General features: G+C 34.2%; 1 protein-coding gene across 7 annotated transcripts in view; it reads right to left on the bottom strand.

Moving 5' to 3' along the window:
• Positions 1–26624, bottom strand: part of ZDHHC17 (zinc finger DHHC-type palmitoyltransferase 17) — a 108375-nt gene that overhangs the window by 36528 nt on the left and 45223 nt on the right. For all 7 annotated transcript variants that reach the window (XM_045062096.1, XM_019835254.2, XM_045062098.1 and 4 more), the window contains 5 exons: positions 24886–24950; positions 24082–24244; positions 16163–16288; positions 4088–4230; positions 2647–2747 (listed from right to left, as the gene is read on the bottom strand). In XM_045062096.1, coding sequence (XP_044918031.1) covers positions 2647–2747; positions 4088–4230; positions 16163–16288; positions 24082–24244; positions 24886–24950 — 598 coding nt within the window. The remainder of the gene's footprint in view (positions 1–2646; positions 2748–4087; positions 4231–16162; positions 16289–24081; positions 24245–24885; positions 24951–26624) is intronic.

Genomic DNA, 26624 nt, shown 5'->3' with positions numbered 1-26624 from the left:
AGATATAAGCTTTGTTCAGGCATGGGTTATACTGCGGCTGGCTGTGAGTCCGATGTTAATCAATCAACAATAAATCTTAAATTTGGTACTGAAACAGAACACAGGTTCAAAACCAAGGTTTTGTACTGACTGATGGACAAAAATGTGACCAGAGCCTGACATTTTCTTCTTCTCCAGGAGCAATAGGTTTAGTATTTGCTTATTCAGTGTTTGCAGCAACTTTATAGAACATAATTACCACAAATAATAAAAATTGACTGTAACTCTTATTTTCCACAATTAGTCTAATCAGTTTTAATTACATACGCAGTCATGAGTTGCATGAGGAAAGTGGTACAAGCAACAACAGAGAGGCTGAGGTCAATAAGAGAGGCAGTCCCTGATAACAGCTGCTATTTTAACTCTATATCTTAATCATTATTTTATATCATGAACCTCATGACTCTTTCCTGCCTAACACTCCTTGTGCTTCCATTATAAATTATTCTGGGTTCTTTCTGTTTTCTTCCTATAGGTTTCTTGAGTTCCTATCACTGGTCTCAGAAGTTTAATACTTAAAAACAAAAAAAATATAGCTCTAATATCATATAAGGTCTAGAGATATGGTTCTTTTATAACATAGATAAGTATAAAACAATTTTTTATAATCAGAATTTAAAGTCATTTGTGATTTCATTCCACATTCCATGAGTAGCATATACACATATACAAACATCTGAATAAAAGAAACCATAAATGCACAGTTAAAACTGATGTAGACAGACACAATGATCCAAAAAGTCATGCAGAAGATAATAACACATACTTATTTACATTTGTTACATGTCAGGTATCCTAAGCTTTATTACATTCATGCTCAAAACTTCTGTGAGACAGTACTATGATCATCACTCCTGTGCAGACAAGTATGAAACTTGGTATTTTCATACTATAATTTTTATTTGAAAAATATATGCAATTTGTTCAGTGCATCTAAAAAATGAACTATATGCCAATGTGTTCTAAAGACACAATTATTCAAATAGAACAAGTTAAATAGATTTGATTGTGCTGACCTTCCTCTCAAAATCTACCTCTCACATTCTCAACTCCCTAGCTTAGAAACTTGCATAGCTATTTATTGTCTCCAAAAAAGGAACAAAAAACTCAAATCAGACTACATAAAACTCTCTGGCATGAAGTTTTCAATATTTATAATTTACTAATTTTCCAGCTTTTCTCCACTTATATGCACAACAGATTAAGAGAACAGCAACAGTCTAAAATTATTCTGAAATGTCAATCTGACTTTTTTCGGGATGTAAAATTTACTGTCCAATTTAGGAAACAAAGTTAGAAAGTATGTCTGGAATACTAAAGTCATTTCAGAGGTCAGTGCTTTTTATAAATTTAAAATAGATGAGGTAATGAAAATAAGAAGATCTATTTTACTTATACTAAATGTTTCAATAACATAATTCTAATGGTTAATAAATCCTTGAATAATGTTTATGTCAAAGTTTAGTACAATGCAGAATGAGCTAGTGAAAACTGTCACATGGCAACATTTCAAAAGATACTTACGCTAAAAAAATATTTAAAAAGCACTCCACTTTCTGAAAGTAATCATATAACGCTGTAAAAACGTAAGACTGTGACTCAGTCTCAAAATAAGCATTTTTTTTTCAGTATTTTGTTTTTGTTTAAAACACAGACAACAAAAAGAACACAATGTTATAACATGCACGACTGTGAAGTGAAACTAGATAGTAATTAAAATCGTTCAGAATAGCTATAAGCCACCAAAAACTGCATGTTACTTAAAATCTACTTTATATATTTTTATAGTAATGTTTTAAAAAATGATTTTAGTAGACATTTGTGAAACATGTGCCTTTATTTTAATAAAACAGACTGTCTTACTGATTGAGCTTTTTCTATGTAAAAATATCAAAAGGTGACCCTGTCCTTATTTCTTTGATACACACACATGCACACACACATTTACAATTTCAGATTATATTACTTTTGTAAAAGTATACTACATTGAAATAATTAGCAAATATTTGAAGATACAGCACTGCGTGCTTTTTCATAAAGCAAAAGGAAATTAACTGTTATCCTCCACAACAAAATAAAAAGTTGTGATATTAAGAAAATATTTAGAGTACATAGTCTGGTACTAAAACACGAAAATCACAGTTTAGTAAAAAGGTTTTGAATAGGTGTTATAGAAGCAGACAAGTATGTGTTTCTATCCCAGCCTTACCAGAGACTAGCTGTGTAGCCTTGGGCAAGGATAACAGCTTAACCTATTTAAGCCTAAATTTTCTCATGTATAAAATGGAGATAACAATATTAACATATAGAATGTGTACTAAACGAGTACAAAGTATTTAAGAAAATACCCTTTAAACACTCAAATACTAAATAGTAGCTACTATTATTATTTCTGATATTGTTATTAAAAGCGGCTGTCAAAAGCAATCTATTAAATATGAAACATTTAAGAGCAATATTTACATTGGTTCACACGTTATTTTTCTAGAAATACTGTTCTACTGCAACAAATCATGGATAGTTCAGTCCCAAATGTTAAATTATTATAAAACACTTGTTTAAATAACAACATTTGCTTTAGACAAGACCTTTATAACCAAAGGATATCATTCCAAAACCAGAAGAACCATGTTACATACATCCAAAATTTGGTTGCCAAATATATTCCAAGAGGCAATGCACTATGCATTGAATGATCAAAAAAGGATCTGCAAAACACAAGTTTTATAAAATTTGAGCTCTAGATTTCCTTGTAAAAAGGAATTATTTATTTAAATGAAAATTACACATGTTCCACATAGTAAACTCTGGTTTAACCAAAATCCAGACATCCAGAATGCTTAAATACCAAGACCATTTTTCATGGTAATCAATAATAAATGAGATTACAGCTGAATGAGTGAGCAAGATTCTGAGGATTTACCAACAGAATTATGTTCTATTCTAGATATTTTTCAGCCTCAGAATTTCAGTCTACTTCTATTCTCTTAAGTCAATAATTCACTTCAGTATAGTTAGTAACTCTATCATTTAGCATATTATTCATCAAAGATGTATTATAATTTTGACAAATGAGTACAAAGCAATCCTCAAGTTTTTCTGTTTCATTATTTCTCCTTACCTACACACTCCTATTAAGCTTTTAGTACAGCTTTTCAAACAGAATGAACTGGCCAATTTAATGGATGTGAAGGTCATTATTTACAGAATTTAGAATTTGGGAAAAGTATTAATGAATTTTATTAAACATAGGCAGGATCAACTATCCATGTAGGCTATGTGTGAAGTCTTCCTATTTATAGGACCCCTTGGAGCCCCTAGAAACACTAAAACGAGATTAATTACCTAGAATTAAGCCTATTCCTGAGAGTTAACATACTCTATGTGAATTATTTTCAGAACTCTTTTTTTCTTTTTTGTTGGAAATTCAGGTGAAAACAAAGTACTAAAGGAATGGAGATTAGGTAGGAAGTTCTAGATCATAGACAACTGCCTAGGTTTGCTGAATAGGCAATTTTAGAAAATGAGATATCTAAGGAGAAAAAAAAAGGGAAAGATCACAATGTTTTAAAGAAAAAAGAGGGAGGAGAAAATAAAAAGGCTGAGCGTACTTCATATGCTCAGACTGTACCTTACTACTAAAATCAAACCTCCTTCTTGCATATTGCTTATGACCAAAGAAAATATAACTCCTATGAAAAGGTAAGCTAAAGCTATAATTACCTAGAAATAAGCAATATGTATATTAGTTAGAGGTCAACGAACTCAATCTACTTCTACTGAAATGTTTTTAAATTGTATCTTACACTTAAAAATTATATGTTAGAGTTTGTCATTGAATATACCTCTAGAATTTCAACATTTCAACATTAAAAATTTTAAAGATTTCAGATATAAATCTGCCAAAATTCTTTAACACTAAATTAAGATGAAATATATTACATAAAGGTAGTATTCTAAACATACAAAACATTAATTTTACAAAGCAGCGTCCAAATTATATCTTTTCATGTACAGATAAAAACATAGCTAAAAACAACACACTTACTTTGAAAGAAATTGTACTGTAGCCCAAACGCCACCATACATTAGCCCTTTAATGAGCCAAGAATCAATATTTAGGTCTGCTATAAACCCAACCAGCCAAATAACTAGGAAAGGAGTTCCTAGCATTACTTTCTGCCGGAATTCCTGCACAGAAAAAACAAAACAAAACAAAACAATTAGTCAGAAAGTTTGCATGTTTCAGGTTATCTGAATGTGAATCACTGTTATCTTCGTGGAAACATGCATCAGAAAGTGAAATTCATTCATTCAAATATGTTTACTATGCGCAGGCACTATTCAAGATGCTAGTCTCAGTCTTCTATAGACAATTTAAAAGCAGTTAAAATTGTGGAAAATGAGAGTATAAATTATAGGAGTGGGTCTAGATATCAGATAATAGAAGACAGCAGTATTTGCTGCTTGCCAACATGTGGATAAACTAGAAACAGTTCTTGATGACACCACCCCATTAACAGGCCACTGATAACTAGAGATAAGACCAACTAGAATAACTTGATGTTCTAAGAGCTACAACAGATAAAGAATCCTGCCGATGCTTAGCCTGAAGAAGATACTTTGAATGACCTAAAAATGAAAAACCTTAAAATGAAATAGAAAACAAAATCAGTCTACAGAGTCCCAGAGTCCATAGAAGGAAGAGTATGTGCCCCTGAACACAGATCAAACCAGAGCACTTAATACTTTGGAGGTAGTTCCATTTCATTTTTGTACTAGTCTAATTGCTACAAAGTCCCTACTTCTAAGTATAAAACCTATTTCCTTGTAACACATACCACAGTTGATAGGCAGCTATCAAGTCTCTGGAGTAACCTTAAGTGACAAAACAATTTAAGATATTCCAGCTGTGATTTAATAAAGGTCAAAGTACAAACATTACTTTCCTCACTATTTACCTTTTTGAAAGCTAAGATATTACATTTTTTGTAGCACCCTGTTTATACTGTTGGCCTCTAATGAAATAAATACTTTTTCATATAAATAAATGGCCATATCTTTCCCAATTTAGCCACTGTAATTCATTTTCTAAATAGTGTGTGCAATTTTAGCTTGAATAACAAACTTAACTTCAGAGTTTTAATTTTATGCTGTAGTAAAATAACCCTTCTGATTTGTTATTTCATCTCTAACACAGATGGATTTTATATCAGGACATTAGAGAAGGGGTGCCTGGGTGGCTTAGTCGGTTGAGCGCCTGACTCTTGATACTGGCTCAGGTCATGATCCCAAGGTCGTGGGATCTAGCCCTGTGTCAGACTCCATGCTGCATGTGGAGCCTGCTTAAGATTCTCTCTCTCCTTCTATCCCCTTCCCCATTCATACTTTCACTCTCTCTCAAAAAAATAAAATAAAATAAAATAAAATAAAATAAAATAAAATAAAATAAAATAAAATAAAAAGACATTAGGGAATATTTATAACTAGGGAGGACAGGGTGTATGGTTAAGTGTGGGTGGGTGTTGGTGGCAGAGAAAGTAGATGTGTTATTTAAAGAAGTATTTTCTAAAATTATCTGTAACTTGCCTTGATTTAAGGTACTCATTCTCCCTCAGCAATAGCTACATTTTTTTCATTAAAAATAAAGATACAATTTACATACAGTAAAATTCACCCTCTCTTGGGTACTCTGAAGTTAGATTAATATACACAGTTATGTCAGCATGAAAATTAAGACACAGAACAGTTCTATCAAGTCCTGAAATACCTATGCCCCCAGACCCAGCCCCTAACAAACACTAATCTGATTTCTCCCCCTATAGTTTTTCCTTTGCAGGAATGTTGTATACATGGAATCATACTGATGCACTCTTTTAAGTCTGGCTTCCTTCACTTCAACAATTCATTTGACACTCCCCCATGTTGTTGTGTGTATCAGCAGTTTGTTCCTTATTAATGCTGAGTAGTATTCCATTATAGGATGTATTACAGTTTACTTATCCATCTCCAGCTCAAGGATAAAGGTTGTTTCCAAATTTGAGGACTGTGAATAAAGCCATTATAAACATTTGCATACAGATTTCTGCATGAATGTAAATTCATTTCACTTGGATAAATATCCATGTGTGGGGTTTCCAGAATTTTCTTTTTCTTTTCCAAAATGTTACTTACCATGTTATTTATGATACTGTAAAGATATTTAAAAAAAAAAAAAAAAAAAGATGTAATGGTGATGTGCTGCTTTTGTAGATATGAAAAATCTATTTTCTCTTGAATTTTATTATGGAAACTTTCAAATATATAGTAAGTTTGAAAGAATTTTATGGTGAATACCTGTGTATCTACCCGCTACAGTCTGTAATTCAGTTAGCCATTTTTGTATTAAACTTAATTTTGAAACAACTATAGGTTCACATGCAGTTGTAATAAATAACACAGAGCCCAAGTACCCTTTACCCAGGTTCCCCCAAAGACTAACATTTTGCAAAATATAGTACAATATTTTGTACAATATCATAATCATGATGTTGACATTGATGCAGTTAAGATGCAGAATATTTCCATCACTACAAGGACTGCTCATGTTGTCCTTTTAGAGCAACTTCCCTCCTACTCTACCTTCACCTGTATATTAACCTCTGGCAACCACTAATCTATTCTACATTTCTATAATTTTGTCATTTCAAGAATTTTATATAATTGGAATGATACAGTATGTAACCTTATGGGATTGGCTTTTTTATTCAACATAATTGTCTAGACATTGATCCATGTTATTGCATATATCCTTAGTTCACTTCTTTTTATTATTAAAGAACATTCCATGGTATGAATGTATCACAGTTTAACCATTCATCCACTGAAGGACTCTGGGGTTGTTTCCAGTTTGGGGCTATTATGAATAGAACTGCGATAAACATTTATGTACAGGATTTTGTGTACATAACGGTACAGCTTCTGGGTTGTACGGTAAATGCATATTAAGTTTTTAAAAAAGAAACTCTCAAACTGTTCTCCAGAGTACTGTATTGTTTTACATTCCCACCAGCAATGTAGGAATCATGTGGAGTAATCTCTCTGTACCCTCACCAGCATTTGGTGTTGCTGCAACTTCTTTGGTTATTCTGATAGGTATATGATAGTAAGTCATTGTGGTTTTAATTTGCATTTCCCTAATGACTAATAATACTGAACATCTTTTCATGTGTTTATCTGCCATTTTTATATCTTCTTTGGTGAAATATCTTTTTGCCTTTAATCCACTTTCTAATTGGATTGATTTCTTCATTGTTGTGAAAATTCTTTATAGATTCTGCAAACTAGTCCTTTGTTGGATATATGGCTAGCAAATATTTTCTCCTAGTCTGTAGTCTGTCTTTTCATCCTAATTAACAGGGTCTTTCATAGGACAAAAGCTTTTCATTTTAATTAAGTCCAACTGATCAATTTTTACTTTCATGGATCATACTTCTCATGTGAAGTCTAACTCCTTGCATAGCCCTAAAGTTTTATAGTTTTGCATTTTACATTTAAGTCTGTGAACCATTTTGAGTTAACTTTTTTTTTGAAAAAAAATTTTTTTTAATCTTTGTTTTTGAGAGAGACAGAGCATCAGCAGGGGAGGGGCAGAGAAAAAGGAAGACAAAGAATGTGAAGCAGGCTCCAGGCTCTGAGCTGTCAACACAGAGCCCAACGTGGGGCTCGAACTCATGGACCGTGAGATCATGACCTGAACCGAAGGCGGACGCTTAACTGACTGAGCCACCCAGGAGCTCCTTGAGTTAACTTTTTTATACAATGTGAAGTCTGAGTAGAGGTTTATTTTATTTTTTTGTTTATACAGGTCCAAATGCTCTAGCATCATTTGTTGGAAAGGTTTTATTTTCTCCACTGAATTGTTTTTGCACTTCTATCAAGTCGATGGGCATATATATCTCTGTGGTTCTATTTCTGGGATCTCTATTCTCTTTCACTGATCTAGAAATTTGTTCCTCTAAGCATACCACACAGTCCTGATTACTATAGATATATAGCAGGTCTTAAAATTGCACAGAATGATTCTTTTTGTTCAAAATTGTCTTAGCTATCCTAGATCTATTGCCTTTCTGTATAGAATAATCTTGGCCATACAGAAAAAAAAATCTTGCTGGAATTTTTTAATTACTTGAAATTTGTATAACAATTTGGGCACAAGTGACATATTTACTACTTAAAAATTTACATATTTTTTTTAAATAGGTTTCCCATCCAGCACAAAGCGCAACACAGGGCTTGAACTCATGACCCCTGAGATCAAGACCTGAGCTGAGGTCAAGAGTCGGACACTTAACCAACTCAGCTACCCAGACACCCCCCATTTTAAGAACACAGTATATCTCTCCATTTATTTAGATCACCTTTGATTTCTTTCATTGGCATTTAAAAAAACTTTCAGTATATAGTTATTTTACGTGTGTGGTTAGATTTACACTTAAGTACCCAATTGTTTTGTGCAATTCTAGTAATACTGTATTAATGTTGGTGTCTGCATGTTTATTACAGTATATAGAATAAAATAGGGGGCACGTGGATGGCTCAGTTGGTTAAGTATCTGACTTCAGCTCAGGTCATGATCTCAGTCCGTGAGTTCGAGCCCCGCGTTGGGCTCTGTGCTGACAGCTCAGAGCCTGGAGCCTGCTTCGGATTCTGTGTCCCCCTCTCTCTGACCCTCCCTCGTTTATGCTCTGTCTTTCTCTCTCAAAAACAAATAAACATTAAAAAAGTTTTTAAAAATAAAATAGATTATATCCTGTGACTCACTAAATTCATTTATTAGTTCTAGGGGTTTACTTTACAGATTCCTTGGGATTTTCTATACTGACAGTCATGTCAACCACAAATAGGGCAATTTTTTTTTCCTTTTTCCGAACTATATGCCTTTTAATTTCCTTTTCTTGCTTTATTTCACTAGCTAGAATTTCCAGCCCTAAGTTGAATAAAAACAGTAAGAGGGATATCCTTGCCTTGTCCTTGATCTTACTGGGAAATCAGTCTTTCACAATTAAGTATGATATTAGCTGAAGGTTTTAGAAATGTCCTTTATAAAGTTCAGGAAATTTTCCTCTATTTGTAGTTCTCTTGAGAGTGTTACCATAAACAGACATTGACTTTATCAAATGCTTTTTCTGCATGGATATAATTATGAGATTTTTATTCTTTGTTAATATGGTATACTACACTGAATAATTTTGAATATTAAATGAGCCTTGCAGGGACACCTGGGTGCTTCAGTCAGTTAAGTGTCCGACTTTAGCTTAAATCATGATCTCGCGGTCCATGAGTTCAAGCCCCACGTTGGGCTCTGTGCTGACTGCTCAGAGCCTGGAGCCTGCTTTGGATTCTGTATCTCCCTCCCTCTCTGCCCCTTCCCTGCTCTCACTCTGTCTCTCTCTCTCAAAAATAAATAAACATTGAAAAAATTGTTTTAAATAAATAAATGAGCCTTGCATTCCTATAATACACCCAATTTGGTCACGGTACATAAGTCCTCTTATGTAATGATGACCTCTATTTGTCAACATTTTATTAAAAATTTTTGAGTATACTGTTAAACCCTGAATAATGGAGGGGTTAGGGGTACCAAACCCCATGCAATAAAAAATCTGCATATAACATCTGACTCCCCCAAAACTTAACAACAGCCTTTTATTTTGACCAGAAGTCTTACCAAGTAACATAAACAGTTGGCTAAACATATTTTGTATGTTATATGTATTATATATACACTGTATTCTTACAGTAAAGTAGGGAAAAGGAAATATCACTAAGAAAATCATTAGGGAAGAGAAAATACATTACAGTACTATATCAAAAAAAAAATCTAAGTGGACATACACAGTTAAACCCATGTTGTTCAAGGGTCAACTGTATATTCATCAGGGATATTGGTTTATAGTTCTTTTTTTTTTTTTTTTTTTTTTTGTAGTGCCATTGTGTGATTTTGATATCAGGGTAACATATATCATTTCCATTCTGCCTATATAAACAACTTGCCAATTATTGTTACATGTGAAGTGAGTTTCTTATAGACAGTACATAGTTGGGTCATGTTTTATAATACAGAAAGCCAATGTGTGTCTTTTACTTGGTATATTAGAATATTTTAATGTAATGAGATTACTGATATGCTAGAGTTTACGTCTATAATTTTATTTTTTGTTTTCTACTTCTTCTCTATGGTTTCTCTGTTTTCTTTTTCCTGCCTTCTTGTGGGTTACTGGAAAGCTTTTTAGAATTCTATTTTGATTCATCTATAGTGTTTTTCAGTTTATCTCTTTGTATAGCTTTTTTAGTAGTTACTCTAAGTATTATATAAACATAACTTATCCTAGTATATACTGGTGCCATCATTTTACCAGTTCAAGAGAAGTGTGGAAACTTTACTTGCCTTTATGCCTCTCTACCCACCCCTGATTATATTATAAATTGTCTCACATTGGGGCGCCTGGGTGGCTCAGTCGGTTAAGCGGCCGACTTCAGCTCAGGTCATGATCTCACGGTCCATGAGTTCGAGCCCCGCGTCGGGCTCTGTGCTGACAGCTCGGAGCCTGGAGCCTGTTTCGGATTCTGTGTCTCCCTCTCTCTGACCCTCCCCCGTTCATGCTCTGTCTCTCTCTGTCTCAAAAATAAATAAACGTTAAAAATAAATAAATAAATAAATTGTCTCACATATGTTCTTTACCCACATTTAGAGACACATCAAGGGGCGCCTGGGTGGCGCAGTCGGTTGAGCGTCCGACTTCAGCCAGGTCACGATCTCGCGGTCCGTGAGTTCGAGCCCCGCGTCAGGCTCTGGGCTGATGGCTCGGAGCCTGGAGCCTGTTTCCGATTCTGTGTCTCCCTCTCTCTCTGCCCCTCCCCCGTTCATGCTCTGTCTCTCTCTGTCCCCAAAATAAATAAAAAACGTTGAAAAAAAAAATTTAGAGACACATCAAGCAGTATTATAATTTTTGCTCCATCATCAAACATAATTTAGAAGGTATAAGATGAGAAGTCCATGGTATTTACCCATAATTTGGCTTATCATGATCTTATGTTGCAAGATCTTTTATCATTTCTTTTTTTTTTTTCTAATTTTTTTTTCATTTCCTTTCTGTTTAAAGAACTTCTCTTAGCCATTCTTCTAGGGTAGGTCTGCTGGTAACAAATTTTCTTAGTTTTCCTTTATCTGAGGAAGGTGATGATTTCTCCTTCATTCCTGAAAGATATTTTTACTGGATACTGGATTGCGGGTTGACAGTTCTTTCCATTCAGCACATGAAAAATGTGTGCCAGTTTCTTCTGGCCTCTATGGTTTCTGATAAGAATTCCAGGGTCATCTGAACTGTTTCACCCCTGCTGGTAAGGGGATTTCAAGAATTTTATTTTTTGGTCTTTTGTTTCCAGAATTTTGACTATGATGTGTTCAGGCAGGATTTCTTTGAGTTTATTCTGTTTAGGGTATGTTCCAGTTCTTATTCTGTAGGTCTGTCTTTTGACAAATTTGGGGGTTTTATGGGCCATCATATCTTTTGAGTACTTTTTTAGTTCCACCCTCCTGCTCTTCTTCTTCTGGGACACCAAACATATCAATATCAGATACTCTGTTATAACCACAGGTTCCTTAGGCTCTGTTCATTTTTTTCAATTTATTCCCTTTTGTCATTCAGAATGTGTAATTTTTATTGTTCTATCTTCAAGGTCACAGATTCTTTCCTCTGTCCCCTCTATTCTGCTGTTGAGCCCATTCACTGAGTTTTGTACATTTGGTTATTGCAATTTTCAGTTTTAAAATTTCCATTTGGTTCTTCTGTATATTCTATTTCTATATTTCTATTTCTTTGCTGAGACTATTTTTCCTTTGTTTCAAGCATGTTCATAATTATTCACTGAAGTCTTTTTTAATGGCTGTTTTAAAATACTGTGTCAGATAATTCTAACATCTCTGTCATCATGTTGTTGGTACCTAACTTGATTCTCTTTTTATCAGTTTCAGATCTTCTTGGTTATTGGTATGATGAATGATTTTCCTTTGAAATCTGGACATTTTGGATTTTGGGTATTATCAGACACTGGATCTTATTAAACCTTTTCTTTTAGATGGATTCCTCTGATGCAGCATGGCAGAAGGAGGGAGTGATGCACCTTCCCAATACTGCCAGGTGATGTGAATGAAGCTCAGATCTCAACTTGAACTCCACTGACACCCGAGAAGGGGGGGCTCCTAATTACTGTTGGGCAAAGGTGGAACTTTCAACTCTCACTATACCTCTACTTATACCTCCCTGGCTGGGAGGGTTAGAAGTGCCTCATTATTGTTTCCTCTGTGGTCTTCCCTGATAGAGCAGGGGATGGGACCTCATTAACGACCAGTGGGGATGAAAGTGCCAAATCTTTATTTAGCCTTCTCTGACACCATCCCAGGAGATAAGATAGGACACCTCATTACAGCCTGGTAAGGGTGGAAGTCTGGTGGCCTTTGCTGGTATGATTTGGGATGGAGCCACAGTTTTTTTGCAATATTTAGCTGTGGCAGAAATTTATTTTCTAAAAATCTCTATCTTGTTAAGCTGCCTCTTTTGTGGTTCTTTGGCTAAACAGGAGGATTTTGCTAGAGACTTTGCATTCATTTGTGATTCTAGGTTGTTGGCTTTGTCAGCTCCACTTTTGGGATATTTGAGGCAAAAAAAAAAAAAAAAATGAAACAAAATAAAACAAAACACAGGAAACTAACCACTATGTCATTCTTCAGGTCCTGAGCTCCCTAACCACTCTGACTTTTTCTCTCCATCTCCCAGAATCTTCCTACATTTAAATATTTTGTACATAATGTCCAGGTTTTGCAGTTATACTTAGTGGGGAAGTATGAGAAAAGAATATCTACTCCATCTTCCAAGATTTATTTTCATATATATCAATAAACAATATTAAAGAGGACAATATGTGAGATTACCATTGTTAACAAAAGGGATCATGGGTTTTTAAGTGTTGAGAAATAATAGAGATTTCCCTCTAACTTATTGTTAAGCATTTATTTAGCCATAAATCTGCCTAACTAAAACTTTTTAACCTTAAAAATCCAAGAACTCTTGGGGTACCTGGGTGGCTCAGTTGGTTAAATGGCCAACTTTGGCTCAGGTCATGATCTCACAGTCTGTGGGTTCAAGCCCTATGTCAGGCTCTGTGCTGACAGCTCAGAACCTGGAGCTGCTCTGGATTCTATGTCTCCCTCTCTCTCTCTCTCTCTCTCTGCCCCTTCCTCACTCATGCATGCACACGCTCTTTCTCTCTCTCAAAAAAAATAAACATTAAAAAATATATTAAAAAATCCAACAACTTTTAAAACAGTTTTCTGAAATCAAGGTTTTCTCTACATCTATCTAATCTACTAGCAGTGTCCAAAAATATTTTTCCCCCTTTGGGATGACTTATTTTTAGAAAAATACTACTGAATCCTACATGCCACTGTTTCTTGTTTAAATACAGAACATACTGTACAGAACAGCAAATCAAGTCATGTTTATGACTTAAATATTTCTAATAGGAGGAAAAGACAACAATCTACATAATTACAAATACTTCGTTTCACAAAGCCCTCAACCATCATATATTTTTATTGAGTAATCTTTTTTAAAAATGTAGTGTATTTACAAATACTAATGCAAAAAAAAAAACCAACAAAAACAAAAACAGGAATACTCAATTTCTGAACTGATCCCAGTAATATACAAACATTAATAAAACTGTGCTAAACTGTTCTCTCTTTTTTGAAAGAAATTAGGGGCGCCTGGGTGGCTGAGAAGGTTAAGTGTCTCACTTCAGCTCAGGTCATGATCTTGCGATCAGTGGGTTCAAGCCCTGCATCATGCTCTGTGCTGACAGCTCAGAGCCTGGAGCCTGCTCCAGATTCTGTGTCTCCCCTCTCTCTGCCCCTTCCCCGCTTGCACTCTGTCTCTCTCTCTCTTAAAAATAAACAAACATTGAAAAAAATTTACACAAAAATAAACTCAAAATGGATGAAAAACCTAAATGTAAGACAGGAAGCCATCAAAATCCTTGAGGAGAAAGCAGGCAAAAATCTCTTTGACGTTGGCCACAGTAACTTCTTACTCAACATATCTCCGGAAGCAAGGGAAACAAAAGCAAAAAGGAACTATTGGGAAGGACCTCATCAAAATAAAAAGCTTCTGCACTGGGAAGGAAACAATCAGCAAAACTAAAAGGCAACCGACAGAATGGGAGCAGATATATGCAAACAACATATCAGATAAAGGGTTAGTAATCCAAAATCTATAAAGAACTTTCAAACTCAACACCCAAAAAACAAATAATCCAATGAAGAAATGGGCAAAAGACATGAATAGACACTTCTCCAAAAAAGACATCCATATGGCCAAGTGACACACGAAAAAATGCTCACCATCACTATCAGGGAAATACAAATCAAAACTACAGTGAGATATCACCTCATAACTGTCAGAATGGCTAACATTAACAACTCAGGCAACAACAGATGTGGGTGAGGATGCAGAGAAAGAGGATCTCTTTTGCATCGCTGGTGGGAATGCAAACTGGTGCTGCCACTCTGGAAAACAGGATGGAGGTTCCTCAAAAAATTAAAAATAGAACTACTCTACAACCCAGCAATTGCACTACTGAGGTATTTATCTAAAGGATACAGGTGTGCTGTTTCGAAGGAGCACATGCACCCCAACCTTTATAACAGCTCTATCAACAATAGCCAAAGTATGGAAAGAGCCCAAATGTCCATCAATGGATGAATGGATAAAGATGTGGTATATATGTATATGTGTATGTGTATATACATATATATATATGTGTATATACATATATATATATGTATATACATATATATATATGTATATACACGCACACACACACACGCACACACACACACACACACACACACAAATGGAGTATTACTTGGCAATCAAAAGAGAAGGAAATTTTGCCATTTACAACTACATGGATGGAACCAGAGGGTATTACGCTAAGCAAAATTAGAGAAAAACATATATATGACTTCACTCATATGAGGACTTTAAGATACAAAATAGATGAACATAAGGGAAGGGAAGCAAAAATAATATAAAAACGGGGGGGGGGGGACAAAACATATAAGAGACTCTTAAATATAGAGAAAAAACAAAGAGTTGCTGGAGGGGTTATGGGAGGAGGTATGGGCTATATGGGTAAGGAGCATTAAGGAATCTACTCCTGAAATCGTTGTTGCACTATATGCTAACTTGGATGTAAATTAAAAAAATAAATTAAAAATAAATAAATAAGTAAATACATCTTTTTAATAAAATTAAAAAAGAAATCACATCCAAACACATAAACCTGGCATCTAGTTCATTATTGCTATAATAAGTAACTATATATTAATAAACATCTAGAATTTACAAAGTCATTTTCATCTGACAATGTATTTTTTAAAAATCCTTTATAATATTTACACTAAACAAATGAAAGCATAAAGATTATGGGACTTTCCAAAGTAATATAAGACTCTTTTGTTACAAGCTTAGTTATTATGAGACATCAGCCTTTGTTTGCTATGTTGAGAAAAACTCTAAATCCTAGAGGACAGAGCAAAATCAAAGAAAATAAAAAAATAACCATTCTCTATATCATATCTAGTAGTAAAATGAAAGAGGTAATACAACATGCAAAAATTGCTCATTATTCTCAACTGTGGGGTTGGAAAAAGGCAAGTTTATAAACTATAAATCTAACTCTTCTCATGTCTAAGTAATGGACCAATGAATTTTCAATGCATTAAGGAAGTCTGAACTATAAATAAATGAGGCATGCTTTTACATTTCCCTTTGTCCAAAACTTGTCATTCTGTTGTGATAACACATAGATCAACATTAACTTTAAGTAAATAGTATTACCACCAGAACAGCCTAAAATAAAATGGTACTCAAGGCTTAATGCTATTCACCTTTGATCATTGACAAATTAGCCACACTGGTCAATGGCAAAATTAAAAACTATAAATGCTCAGGTAAGAAGGCATGCCTATGAATTTTACTTAAAAAGATTATATACTGATAAACTTCAGTCATGAATTTACCTTATCAGCTTTGAGCTTTCTAAGGAAGGACGGATTGTCATATCCTTTTGCCTGTCTCGCCTCTTGCAAATGGTTGATCATCCACACGTTCTTTCTCTGCTTTGCCAAATCAAGTGCTGATTCACCCTGATAAGTAGAAGAAATTCATATTTAAAAAACTTTTAAAGCACTCCCATAAAAATAAACTGACTGAACAATTAGTTCACTAACATTGTTTTGACATCAGGCAAAGTCAAATACTAAAAGAATCTAAATCATTACATATTACTTATGCTCTCCCATTCAAGGTACAATCAGTAAGAGTATTTACTCATCTTATTCTATAAATTCTATTTTTGCTTGTGTTTTGGCTTATATTAAAGTACATCAAAAAGTAGGTATTTCAGCACCTGCTGGATCAGAGGCTATCAAGTTTGTCGGTTATTTCATATCTTTGTTTTATTAGTAATACTTATTACTACAAAACATCCTACTAGAATACTAAATTGCCAGAAACCTCTCAGTTTAATTTCAATAATGACAAAGGTCTGAAGAGAATAGGGAAGAAGAAGAAAAGTCAACTTCTATTTCTCCTACTGTTGTACTATCATCTTAAATTCATTCACACATCCAGAAATTTCCAAAGAGAATGAGAACAGTAACAAAAAATAGTGAAACAAGTTGTGGACCTGTAGCTTCTAATCTCAAGAAGAAGAATGCCAAAGAGTAGAAGTGAATGAAACTAGTATGTTTTAAAGGAAGAAAGAAGATATAAGCGCCCGCAATTCTAGATCTATGCTTCTTTTTGCCCTTGTTAATTTCAAATCTTCTGTCTCATTAGTGAGACACCTACATTTCTATTCTTTTTAATATTCTACACTATTTATCTACTTTAAATATAAAAGTAAAGTGAAAAATTGTGTCTGACAAAATTTTAAGAATGTATAGATGAATATTCAAAATTACTTAAAAAAGGAAAATACTGAAATTTTATTCTGAAAAACTAGATAAAAACAAAAGAATAAGGAGCCTTGGAGAGCTTGACTTATGAGGGATGATTATTTATCAAGTATAAAGTACACTCTATGAAACAAAAAAACACTAAAAAATAAAAAGCAAAGAACAAAACAAACACAGCACTACCACCAGTAGCAACAACTGTAACAATACAACAATAACAAAATGCCCAACCAATCCTTTAATAAAAGATCAATAGTATTTAATAAGGCACGGGCTTAAGCTAGGTGAGTCTTCCACAAATAGGAATATTTACTGTAAAATACCTCCTTACCTATTCAAAACTTCTATCACCTAAGTTGTAAGAACCAGCTAATTAATCCAAACTATAAAGATTACCTGAATAAAAGCAATCCCTTGGGTAACAATTCCCAGAGAATATCCTGCTGTTGCCTCGGTCCAGCTGAGCATCCCTTCCACTAGAGGGCCATGTGACACCTAAGGATTGCCTAGATAAAAAGATGGAGGGAGCTTTAAGAAATCTTTCAACTATTCCTCTAGTCTTCTGACTGCTTTTGTATAGTTTTTATTCAGCTGGTAAAATAAACAAGCAATTAATTTAAAGAATGATACTAAAACCAGGGTTCTAAGTCAAGTCTATATTTGATTACTCCATGTGTCAGCCCAAACAGTAAATGATAATAACAAGAGCAATAACAACAAGAGTCATGGAGTGTTTATAGACTATGTAACTGGTAATAAAAGAAGTATTTAAAAGGTTTTGGTGAGAAAAACACTATGGAAGGTGGAGAGGAGAAAAATCACTTTTTGCCTGAGGTTGAATTTCATTGTTAAAACTAGGAAAATTCTTGTTTGGAGACCATCTAGGGCAGTTACTTAAGAGGTAATAAAAACTATTTTTAGAAAAAAGTATCTTATCTCATGTCAAGAAACCATATAAGATTTTTTCCATATATTAACAAAGCTCAGTAATCTTATAGCCCGCACAAGGTAAAAATTATGCTGTTTGATAATTTTAGAAAGAAAAATGATAAATGCTTGGGCAGCACTTGGAGATTAATTGTCCTCCCAAAACTCAATTCATCTAAATTTATCTGTATAACCAAAACATGTGGGAGAGGGTAAAATATTATTTTTTAAAAATTCACAAATGAGATGCTGTAATAAAAAGGGATTACTGCATAGGTCACTTTAAAAAAATCCTTAGTATCCCAAATCATTTTTCCCTTCCTTATTGTTATCATTTAACAAGACTGGATTTATTCCATGTAACTATTATGTGGGGCCACGGTTGTTAAATTCTTTTGAGTCATATTTCATGAAAGCCATTGACCTTCTCCCCAAAAAGCACTGATGCAAGTAATTTTTTGGTAACGATTTCAGGGGTTCATGGGCTCACCCTCTAACCAAAATTCACTAGTAAGTCCCAGATTAAGAATTTCTAATCTAGAGTATATGACCATTCCTGATCCTTCTAAGGATCAAAATAGTCATTTTAAAGTTACCTTATTTTGAAAAAAAAAATCATTTATTTACATATTAAAAGAATTGAATTTTTTATTCAAATAACTAATTTATAAGGGTAAATAATATAAAGACAGATTTCTAAGAAACTAATTTTAATTAGAAAAGCTATTTTAGAAGAAAAAGGATCAATATTTTTATAACTATAACACAAAGTATAATTTTTCATATTCTTTGAAAAGTGCAACTTTTATTAGCTATTACAGCCAGATTTGCAGACTGTATCTTTTTTGTTATAATTCATGATTATCAATTAGTCTCTTTCTTAGCTCTCGAAATAAAAACTGGAAAAATATACAGGTATAAATCAACTTTGTCAAATTCCTGGACAAAGAATCTACGTTGTTTTCAATTAATTAATTTTCCCCCTGTTGACATTCATATCAACTTAAGTTTAATTAGCTTGCTATTCCACATAGCTAAAAGGCACCACACCTCAAATTATATTCTTACCACCCTCACCCCAAGAAAGTCTTCCTCCTTCAGTCTTCACAACCTCAATATATCACAAGACATTCAGTTATTCAAAACAAAATCTAAGTCATCAATATTTCTTTTCACCCTCATATCTAATCTACTCTAAACTATCATTCTCATTTCTACTCTAAACTATCATTTCCAAATCCATTCATTGCTCTCCATCGCTATTCCTACAATTGTAGGCTAAACTAACATCACCTGCCTGGTTTATTACAATAGCCTAACTGATCTTTACCCATCCCCTCCATTTTTTTTTTAATTCTTCAATGCATTCTCCATCAGCAACCAAAGTAGTCTTTTAAAAATATTTAAGACACAAAGATTATAAAGCCAGCCTATGTAAATCCTCCCAAACTGCTTCTCATGACTGAGAACACAAAGTACCTTATCATGGCCTTGCACTATCTGGCACCTGCCTTCCTTAGTGACTGCACTCCCGTGCTCACTGCACTCAGTCCAGGCTGTCATTTGCTGCACCTCTAACAGGGCAAGCTTACTCCTGACCTTGGGACTTGCACTTGCAGGCTCATCTACGTGCGAAGTTTCTTCCTCACATGTCTTTGCATAATTGATCCCTTTATCAGACAAGTCTGAAAGCAATGTCATCTCCTCAGAGGTATTCACAAGTCATTCTCACCTCATGTGGCCCCTTCATCCCTCATCACTGTACCACATTTCCTATGAGGATGCATATGCATGTGTTTTTACTTATTGTCTATTTTCTTAATACAATGTAAATTCTGAGAGAATACAGACTTCATCTATCTTAAACGCCTGGACTCCCAAGCACTGATATTTGTTAAATGAATGAATGAGTGAATGAATGAATGTATGGTTTCCATTAGAAGGTGGTGACTAGACTTCAGCATATGGAATCTGGAATGCCAGATTCCAGCAAAAAAAGCATCTGATACTTCATCTTTTTAATTCCACAAAAAGTGCATTTTAAAACAAAAATCTACTTTTCCACCAGTGTGGATAAAAAGATTAGTTTTCCTCTGAAAGTGTAAGTGTTCCCTGAGCAACTGAAGCAACTCCTTAAACTTTATTTCCTTTAAAAATAATGTCACTCCAAATAAGTCAGAGAAAGATAAATACTGTATGATCTCACTTATATCTGTAATCTAAAAAATAAAACAAATAAAACGAAACCAAGTTAACTGATACAGAGAACAGACCAGTGGTTCCCAGAAGCAGGGGTTGGGGGTGGGTGAAATAGGTGAAGGGAGCTGAAAGTTAACAATAACTTCCAGTTTTAAAATAAGTCCTGAGGATGTAATGTACAGCATGGCGACTACAGTTAATGCTCCTGTATTGTAGGGGCGTCTGGGTGGCTCAGTCGGTTAAGCGTCTGACTTCAGCTCAGGTCATGATCTCACAGCTCGTGAGTTCGAGCTCTGCCTCAGGCTCTGCGCTGACAGCTGAGAGCCTGGAGCCTGCTTCAGATTCTGTGTCTCTTTCTCTCTCTCTACCCCTCCTCCACGCATGCTCTGTCTCTCTCTGTCTCAAAAATAAATACTACTGTATTGTATATCTGAGAGTTGCTAAGACTGCAAATCTTCAGAGTTCCAATCACAAGAGAAAACAAAGTTTTGTGACAGATGCTGATTGGACCTGTTGTGGTCATCTCGCGACAAGTTCAGGTTACACTGTACACCTGAAACTAGTAAAATGCTGCATGCCAACTATACCTTAATTTAGAAAAATTTTAAATAATAATAACAATGATAATGATGATGATGATGATGATGATGATGATGTAACTCCAGAAGCTATCAGGGAACTACATTTCAAACTAACTTCTTTTTGTCAATAGCCAATCCTGCTTATACATGTCAGATAAAATTAAAACATTAATAAAAATAAAAAAAACAAACATGAATTTAAATAAAAGTTCTACAGGCACGATAATTATTTTACACTGTAGACGCTGGACTGCACTAGTTAAGAAAGCTACATTCAAGCTTTATCCTATCTTGGTACCAAATAATTCACATGCCTGAACCTACAAACCATTAAAATTATAAGGTTCAAATTATTTACATCATTTCAAATATCTCTCTTACCATTACCTTTCTGTTGAAATTCATTACAGATTATTTCTTTTACTAAGTCTAATAAAAGTTTATGCAATGGTTGAGGTGCCTGGGTGGCTTAGTCAGTTAATTGTCTGACTCTTGATTTGGCTCAGGTTACAATCTCACAGTCACAAGATCAAGTCCTGCATGGGGCTCCACGCTGGCAGTGTGGAGCCTGCTTGGAATTCATTCTCTGTCTGTCTGTCTGTCTGTCTGTCTCTCTGCCCCTCCCATGCTTGCGCATGCTCTCTTTAAAAAAAAAAAAAAAAAAAAAGCTTATGGGGCACCTGGGTGGCTCAGTCGGTTAAGCATCTGATTTCAGCTCAGGTCATGATCTCATGGCTTGTGAGTTCAATCAAGTGAGCTTGAGCCCCGCTTCAGGTGAGCTCAAGCCCTGCTTTAGGCTCCACACTCCCCCTCTCTCTCTGCCCCTTGTGGGATTCTCTCTCTCTCTCTCTCTGTCCCTCGCTCACTTACACTTGCTCTTTCAAAAATATACATACATACGTACATACATAAATAATCTCATCTTTATACAATGGTTAATGCAAAGTGCAAGGGCTCACTATTTATTTGAAAAGATATTAAATTTACAATCTACACTTCAAAGACTTAAAGATCATGATCCAAGTGAAGTTATCCAAAAGTCTATATGTATAAAAAATATACTCTTAAATGGTCTAAAAATACATACTACTAGTTTCAAATTCCAGAACTGTTCAGTCATGTTATCACAATTTTTAGTATTATTGTAATTTCAACAGGCTCTTGGTAGAGTCTCTGGAGACTCAGTATTTGACACAGTAAAATTGGTTCTATCTTTTTAATAATGTAACATGTAATATTTTGAAATATATTCCTGGGGCATGATCACTTTAAGAATGGCTGTCCAGGAGGCGGGCACCTGCCTGGGTGTCTCAGTCGGTTAAGCATCTGAGTTTTGATTTTGGCTCAGGTCATAATCTCGCAGTTCGTGAGCCCCACATCAGGCTCTACACTGACAGCACGGAGCCTGGCTTGGGATTCTCTCGCCTTTCTTCTCCTTCTGCCCCTCCCCTGTGCCTCTCTCTCTCAAAATAAATAAACATTAAAAAAGAAAGAAAGAAAGAATGGCTGTCCAGTACCAAACAGAAGAGAAACAATGCTCTAAAGCAATACAGATATAAACATAAGGTAAACTCACTAATTTTTTCATATGGGGATATTAGTCAGCCTTAGTCAAACTCTTCCTTTCCTGTCCTTTAGGCCTTGAGGTTAGCCCAATTTACTAATCATAGTGTTAAAAACGTTTCTGAGCTTCCTATTTAAGAACATTTGGGGGACACCTGGGTAGCTCAGTAGGTTAAGTGTTGACTCTTGGTTTCAGCTCAGGTCTGATATCATGGTTTGTGAGATCAAGCCCCATTCTGGGCTCTGTACTCACAGCACAGAGACTGCTTGAGATTCTCTCTCATCTCTTTCTCTCTGCCCCTATCCCACTGGGGCTCTCTCTCTTTTACAAAATAAATAAGTAAACTTTTTTTTTTAAATTAAATTAAAAAAAAACATTTCAAAAAGCAAACTTTTCTCTCTATAATTTCAGAAGTGGCAGGGAGGTATAATAGCAGAGTGTCAGAAAAACTAGCTTAGAGGTAAAGCTCAAGACTACATAAATCTTCAGTCTGTCAAAAAATATTTAGAGTGCCCATCATGTGTCAGGCCCTATAATATGCTGACTTTCCTCTTTCAATATTTTATTGTCAGATATTCAGCCATTCTGATCACTTTGGGGAAAGACAGAAAGACCTGAAATTTAAAAAAGAAAGAAAGAAACTTTTTCTCAATTTCTTATAGTTTCCAACAAGATATTTGATATCTACTTTTAACTAAGTACTTTTAATTAAACTCATTTTTAAAAATTGGTTAAAATTTTAAGTAAATTAGGCTCCATACAGCTAGTCTAAGCTATATTATTTTAGCAGTTTAACCTCAGAGTAATTGAATACTCTAATTGAATAATTAGATGCCCTGATCCAGCAGGAGATAACCTACTTTTTGATTGCCATTTCAGAATATTGTGTGGCTCAAATGTCTTTCAAATTGAATTAGCACACATCCCTTAGAAATTTAAGAGATCTGACTCCAAAAGTATTATGGTTTATAGTCAAAATTAAAGAACACTTGTCAAAGGGCACAAAATTATTTATGAATTCACATTACTGAAAGATGATGTTTCAAAGTTTAAAGTCATTTCACAGAAAGAATGGTGCCAAACAACATGGTGGATCCTGAAGCTTTAAAAATAAAAATGGTTAACCAAAATTTAAGACTACCAACAGAACTGTCTTTCAACTACTCATGAAATGTCTGCAAATTTCTAAATGTTCAGAATGCAAATGTTAATTAATTGTGCTTTGCTCTTAGATACTCTTGTATACTTTTCCTGGATCAGGCCAAACATCCGCGGGAGAGGTATTTACATTTAATAAATCTGTAAAGGTCCTGATCTTTAAAACAAGACAATTACAAGGCAAAGAATCACTGAAAGTTATTATGCATAATGTGGTATAACTACAAACATGTGATTCTTTGTACTGGTCTTCTTAAAGAAACCAGAAAATTATTCCCTTCACCTATGAAGATATGGGTTATGTAATTTAATTTTCAAAAGAAAGAATTCACTAATGAAAAGGCCATCAAAATCTGACAATTACTTCAATACTACAAGACAAAAGTAAATAAATCAATCTTTCAAAACAAATTCTTGCATGGAAGCAAAGGGTGTGAGCTTAAATAAGACGTTTCTTCCATCTTTGACAGTCTGTGAAAAAATCTAGTTTTTTATTGAGGAACTGAGATCTTAACATTTCACATAACATAATCAATACAGGGTATTTTTACCTTGATATTCTGGGCATCAACATTAGCCCCAGCTTCCAGAAGAAGACTAATGACTGTGGTATTCCCTGCTAGTACTGCCCAATGCAGAGCAGTGTTTTTGTGATACTTGTCACCAAGGTTAACTGAAACATTGAATGTTAAAAGCAATCTAGTTGGATCCACACTGAAAAGGAAAAAAAAAAAAAAACAACAACAACAACCCTAATTTCAATTATAGAAATTATTACAAATACTAAACTGATCGTGGTTGCATTTGCATCCCCTTTTGGAACACTTCCATTCTAACCTATACTCAACCTTATAATCAGTAATGAGACAATATTCTAATCTGAAGGATTAAATATGTGCAACACCTATACAAAGTTCCAAGAGAAGGCATACATGGTCCTGACATTTTCTGTTTTTCATTAGGGATTGAGGTCTTAATACCTATATAATTAAACAATTACATTTTTTAATTAAAATCTGGATTGTTCCAAAAATATTTTCAGGCTACTTACTAATTAATATATCAACCCTGTCGATATACAAATAATGTGAAAAAAATCATTTTTAAAAATAAGATAACATCTTTTATTCTTAAAAACTGCTAAAAGAGGAATAGATTAAGAATACCGTAACTAGCAAGGTGAAGGTAAGCACAAAGATTCAAACATTCAAAAAAGTAATTGTCATACACTATGTACTCATAATAAAAATTCTAAATATTAGCAAATAGAACATTAACTGCCTTTTCCCATCATTTATTTTACATTTTATTATGCTGACAATGATCTGAATAAATATTTTATGATGGTTACATACCTATGTGTTCTATAAGCTGCCCACATTAAAGGTGTCATTCCATTCTGATCCATCATATCTACATCCTAATAAATAAAAAGAAAAAAGTAAGACAGTAAAAATTTCTAAGTTCCTACAAAACTTACTTGAAAAATCTAATTTGCATGTCACAGGAAAAGCCAATATAACACTCTTCAATCAAGGGTCATTTATGAAACTTTTTCTAACTTTAAAATAAAACCACCTATTGTTACTAAATATTTTACTTAATGGGCATATATTTAATTGACAAAACATTAAATATGTATTTAATTATCATATATTTATAGATTTCCCTTTTCAGATGCTATAATCAGCCTTTCAATGTTTTGCATTTAAAGATCCTGACCTACTCTTCATCTTTCACCCACAAATAAGAAGTTAAATGATTTAAGTGTCCAAAAAACTTATTTATACAAATTCGTGATAAGAAGGAATAACGAAACCCTGTTTACTTCTAGCCATTTCAAAACAAAGAATAAAAAGACCTATCTTTTCAATAAACTCAAAAAAAGTCCGCTTTCTATTTTATTGGTATGTACGTACATTTTTAGAGTCAAATAACTTTGCAAAGTTTGTGGTGATAAAGCTGTTCTCTGCCTTTCTCTCCACTATTTTCACCTCTTTTAGCTCATTGCTTTGGTATTTACCCTCCACATCTTAAAGTAAGATGCATGAATTACTACTTTTTCATTTTTCAGTTTTAGGCATTATCTTCTGAGACTCTTCGGTATGCAAAATGAGAATTTTTTACTCTTCCTGCCCCATAACAAATATGCACCTTTCTATTCTTTCAAGAGATCTACTGTATTTTTGGTTCTATAAATATTTGGTATTTACATTATTACAAATGTATATGAATACTATTCCCAGCAAAATAGTGATTATTTTATTTCTCCTACCCAACTTTTTGCTTTCCTAATGGTACTTCCCCCCCCTTTTGCTTAGTTTTTTGACAAATTAGAATTAAAACTACCATTTCTTTAACCAAAACTCTTCCCTAGTTACCTAAATCTCCTTTCAAGACATCCTGATGTATCAGGGATACTATCAGTTTCACTTCTCTAAAATTATCTCTCCTAACTCCAACCTGGACTAATTATCCTCTATGCCTGAAGTATTTGTCCCATTAGCTAAAGAGAAGTTCTTTGAGGATTAAAATTGTTTTAAAATTCATCTTTGTATTCTCAGTGCCCAGCAGAGTGAAACCATTTGTGAAGTGATCAAAAACCATTTGTGAAGTGAAAAGACATGTTTATCTACCTATTTGTTTGGGAAAGGCATAGGCTTTTAGACAGACATGGTTTTGAATTCTTAGCTCTACCACTTACTAGCTAGAAGACTGGCAAAATCACTTTAATTCTCTGAGCTTCAGCTTCCTCATTTAAAAACGTGAATATATAATGGCTTCCTAAGAACCCTGTGATGATTAAATGGAACAATGTGTGTAAAGCACCTATAGCCTAGAATATAACAGGCTATGTGTTATACATATAACACCTATGTGTGTAAAGCACTCTATAGCCTAGAATATAACAGACATTCAACAGATACTAAATTTCCTCTTCTTCCCTTCCCCATCGCCCAATTCTGGATTATATAAAAGTAGCAGCTGTAATCCAAGTTGTGTTATCTAGTATACCAGTCATGCAGAGAGGACAGAGTCATAGTCGAGTATACTGCAAAACACTTTAAAACTCTATGCAGCAATTCTCTTGAGC

This window comes from Felis catus, chromosome B4 (genome assembly GCF_018350175.1).
Source record: "Felis catus isolate Fca126 chromosome B4, F.catus_Fca126_mat1.0, whole genome shotgun sequence".
Lineage (NCBI taxonomy): Eukaryota > Metazoa > Chordata > Mammalia > Carnivora > Felidae > Felis > Felis catus.
This window is presented reverse-complemented; position numbering and strand designations above follow the sequence as displayed.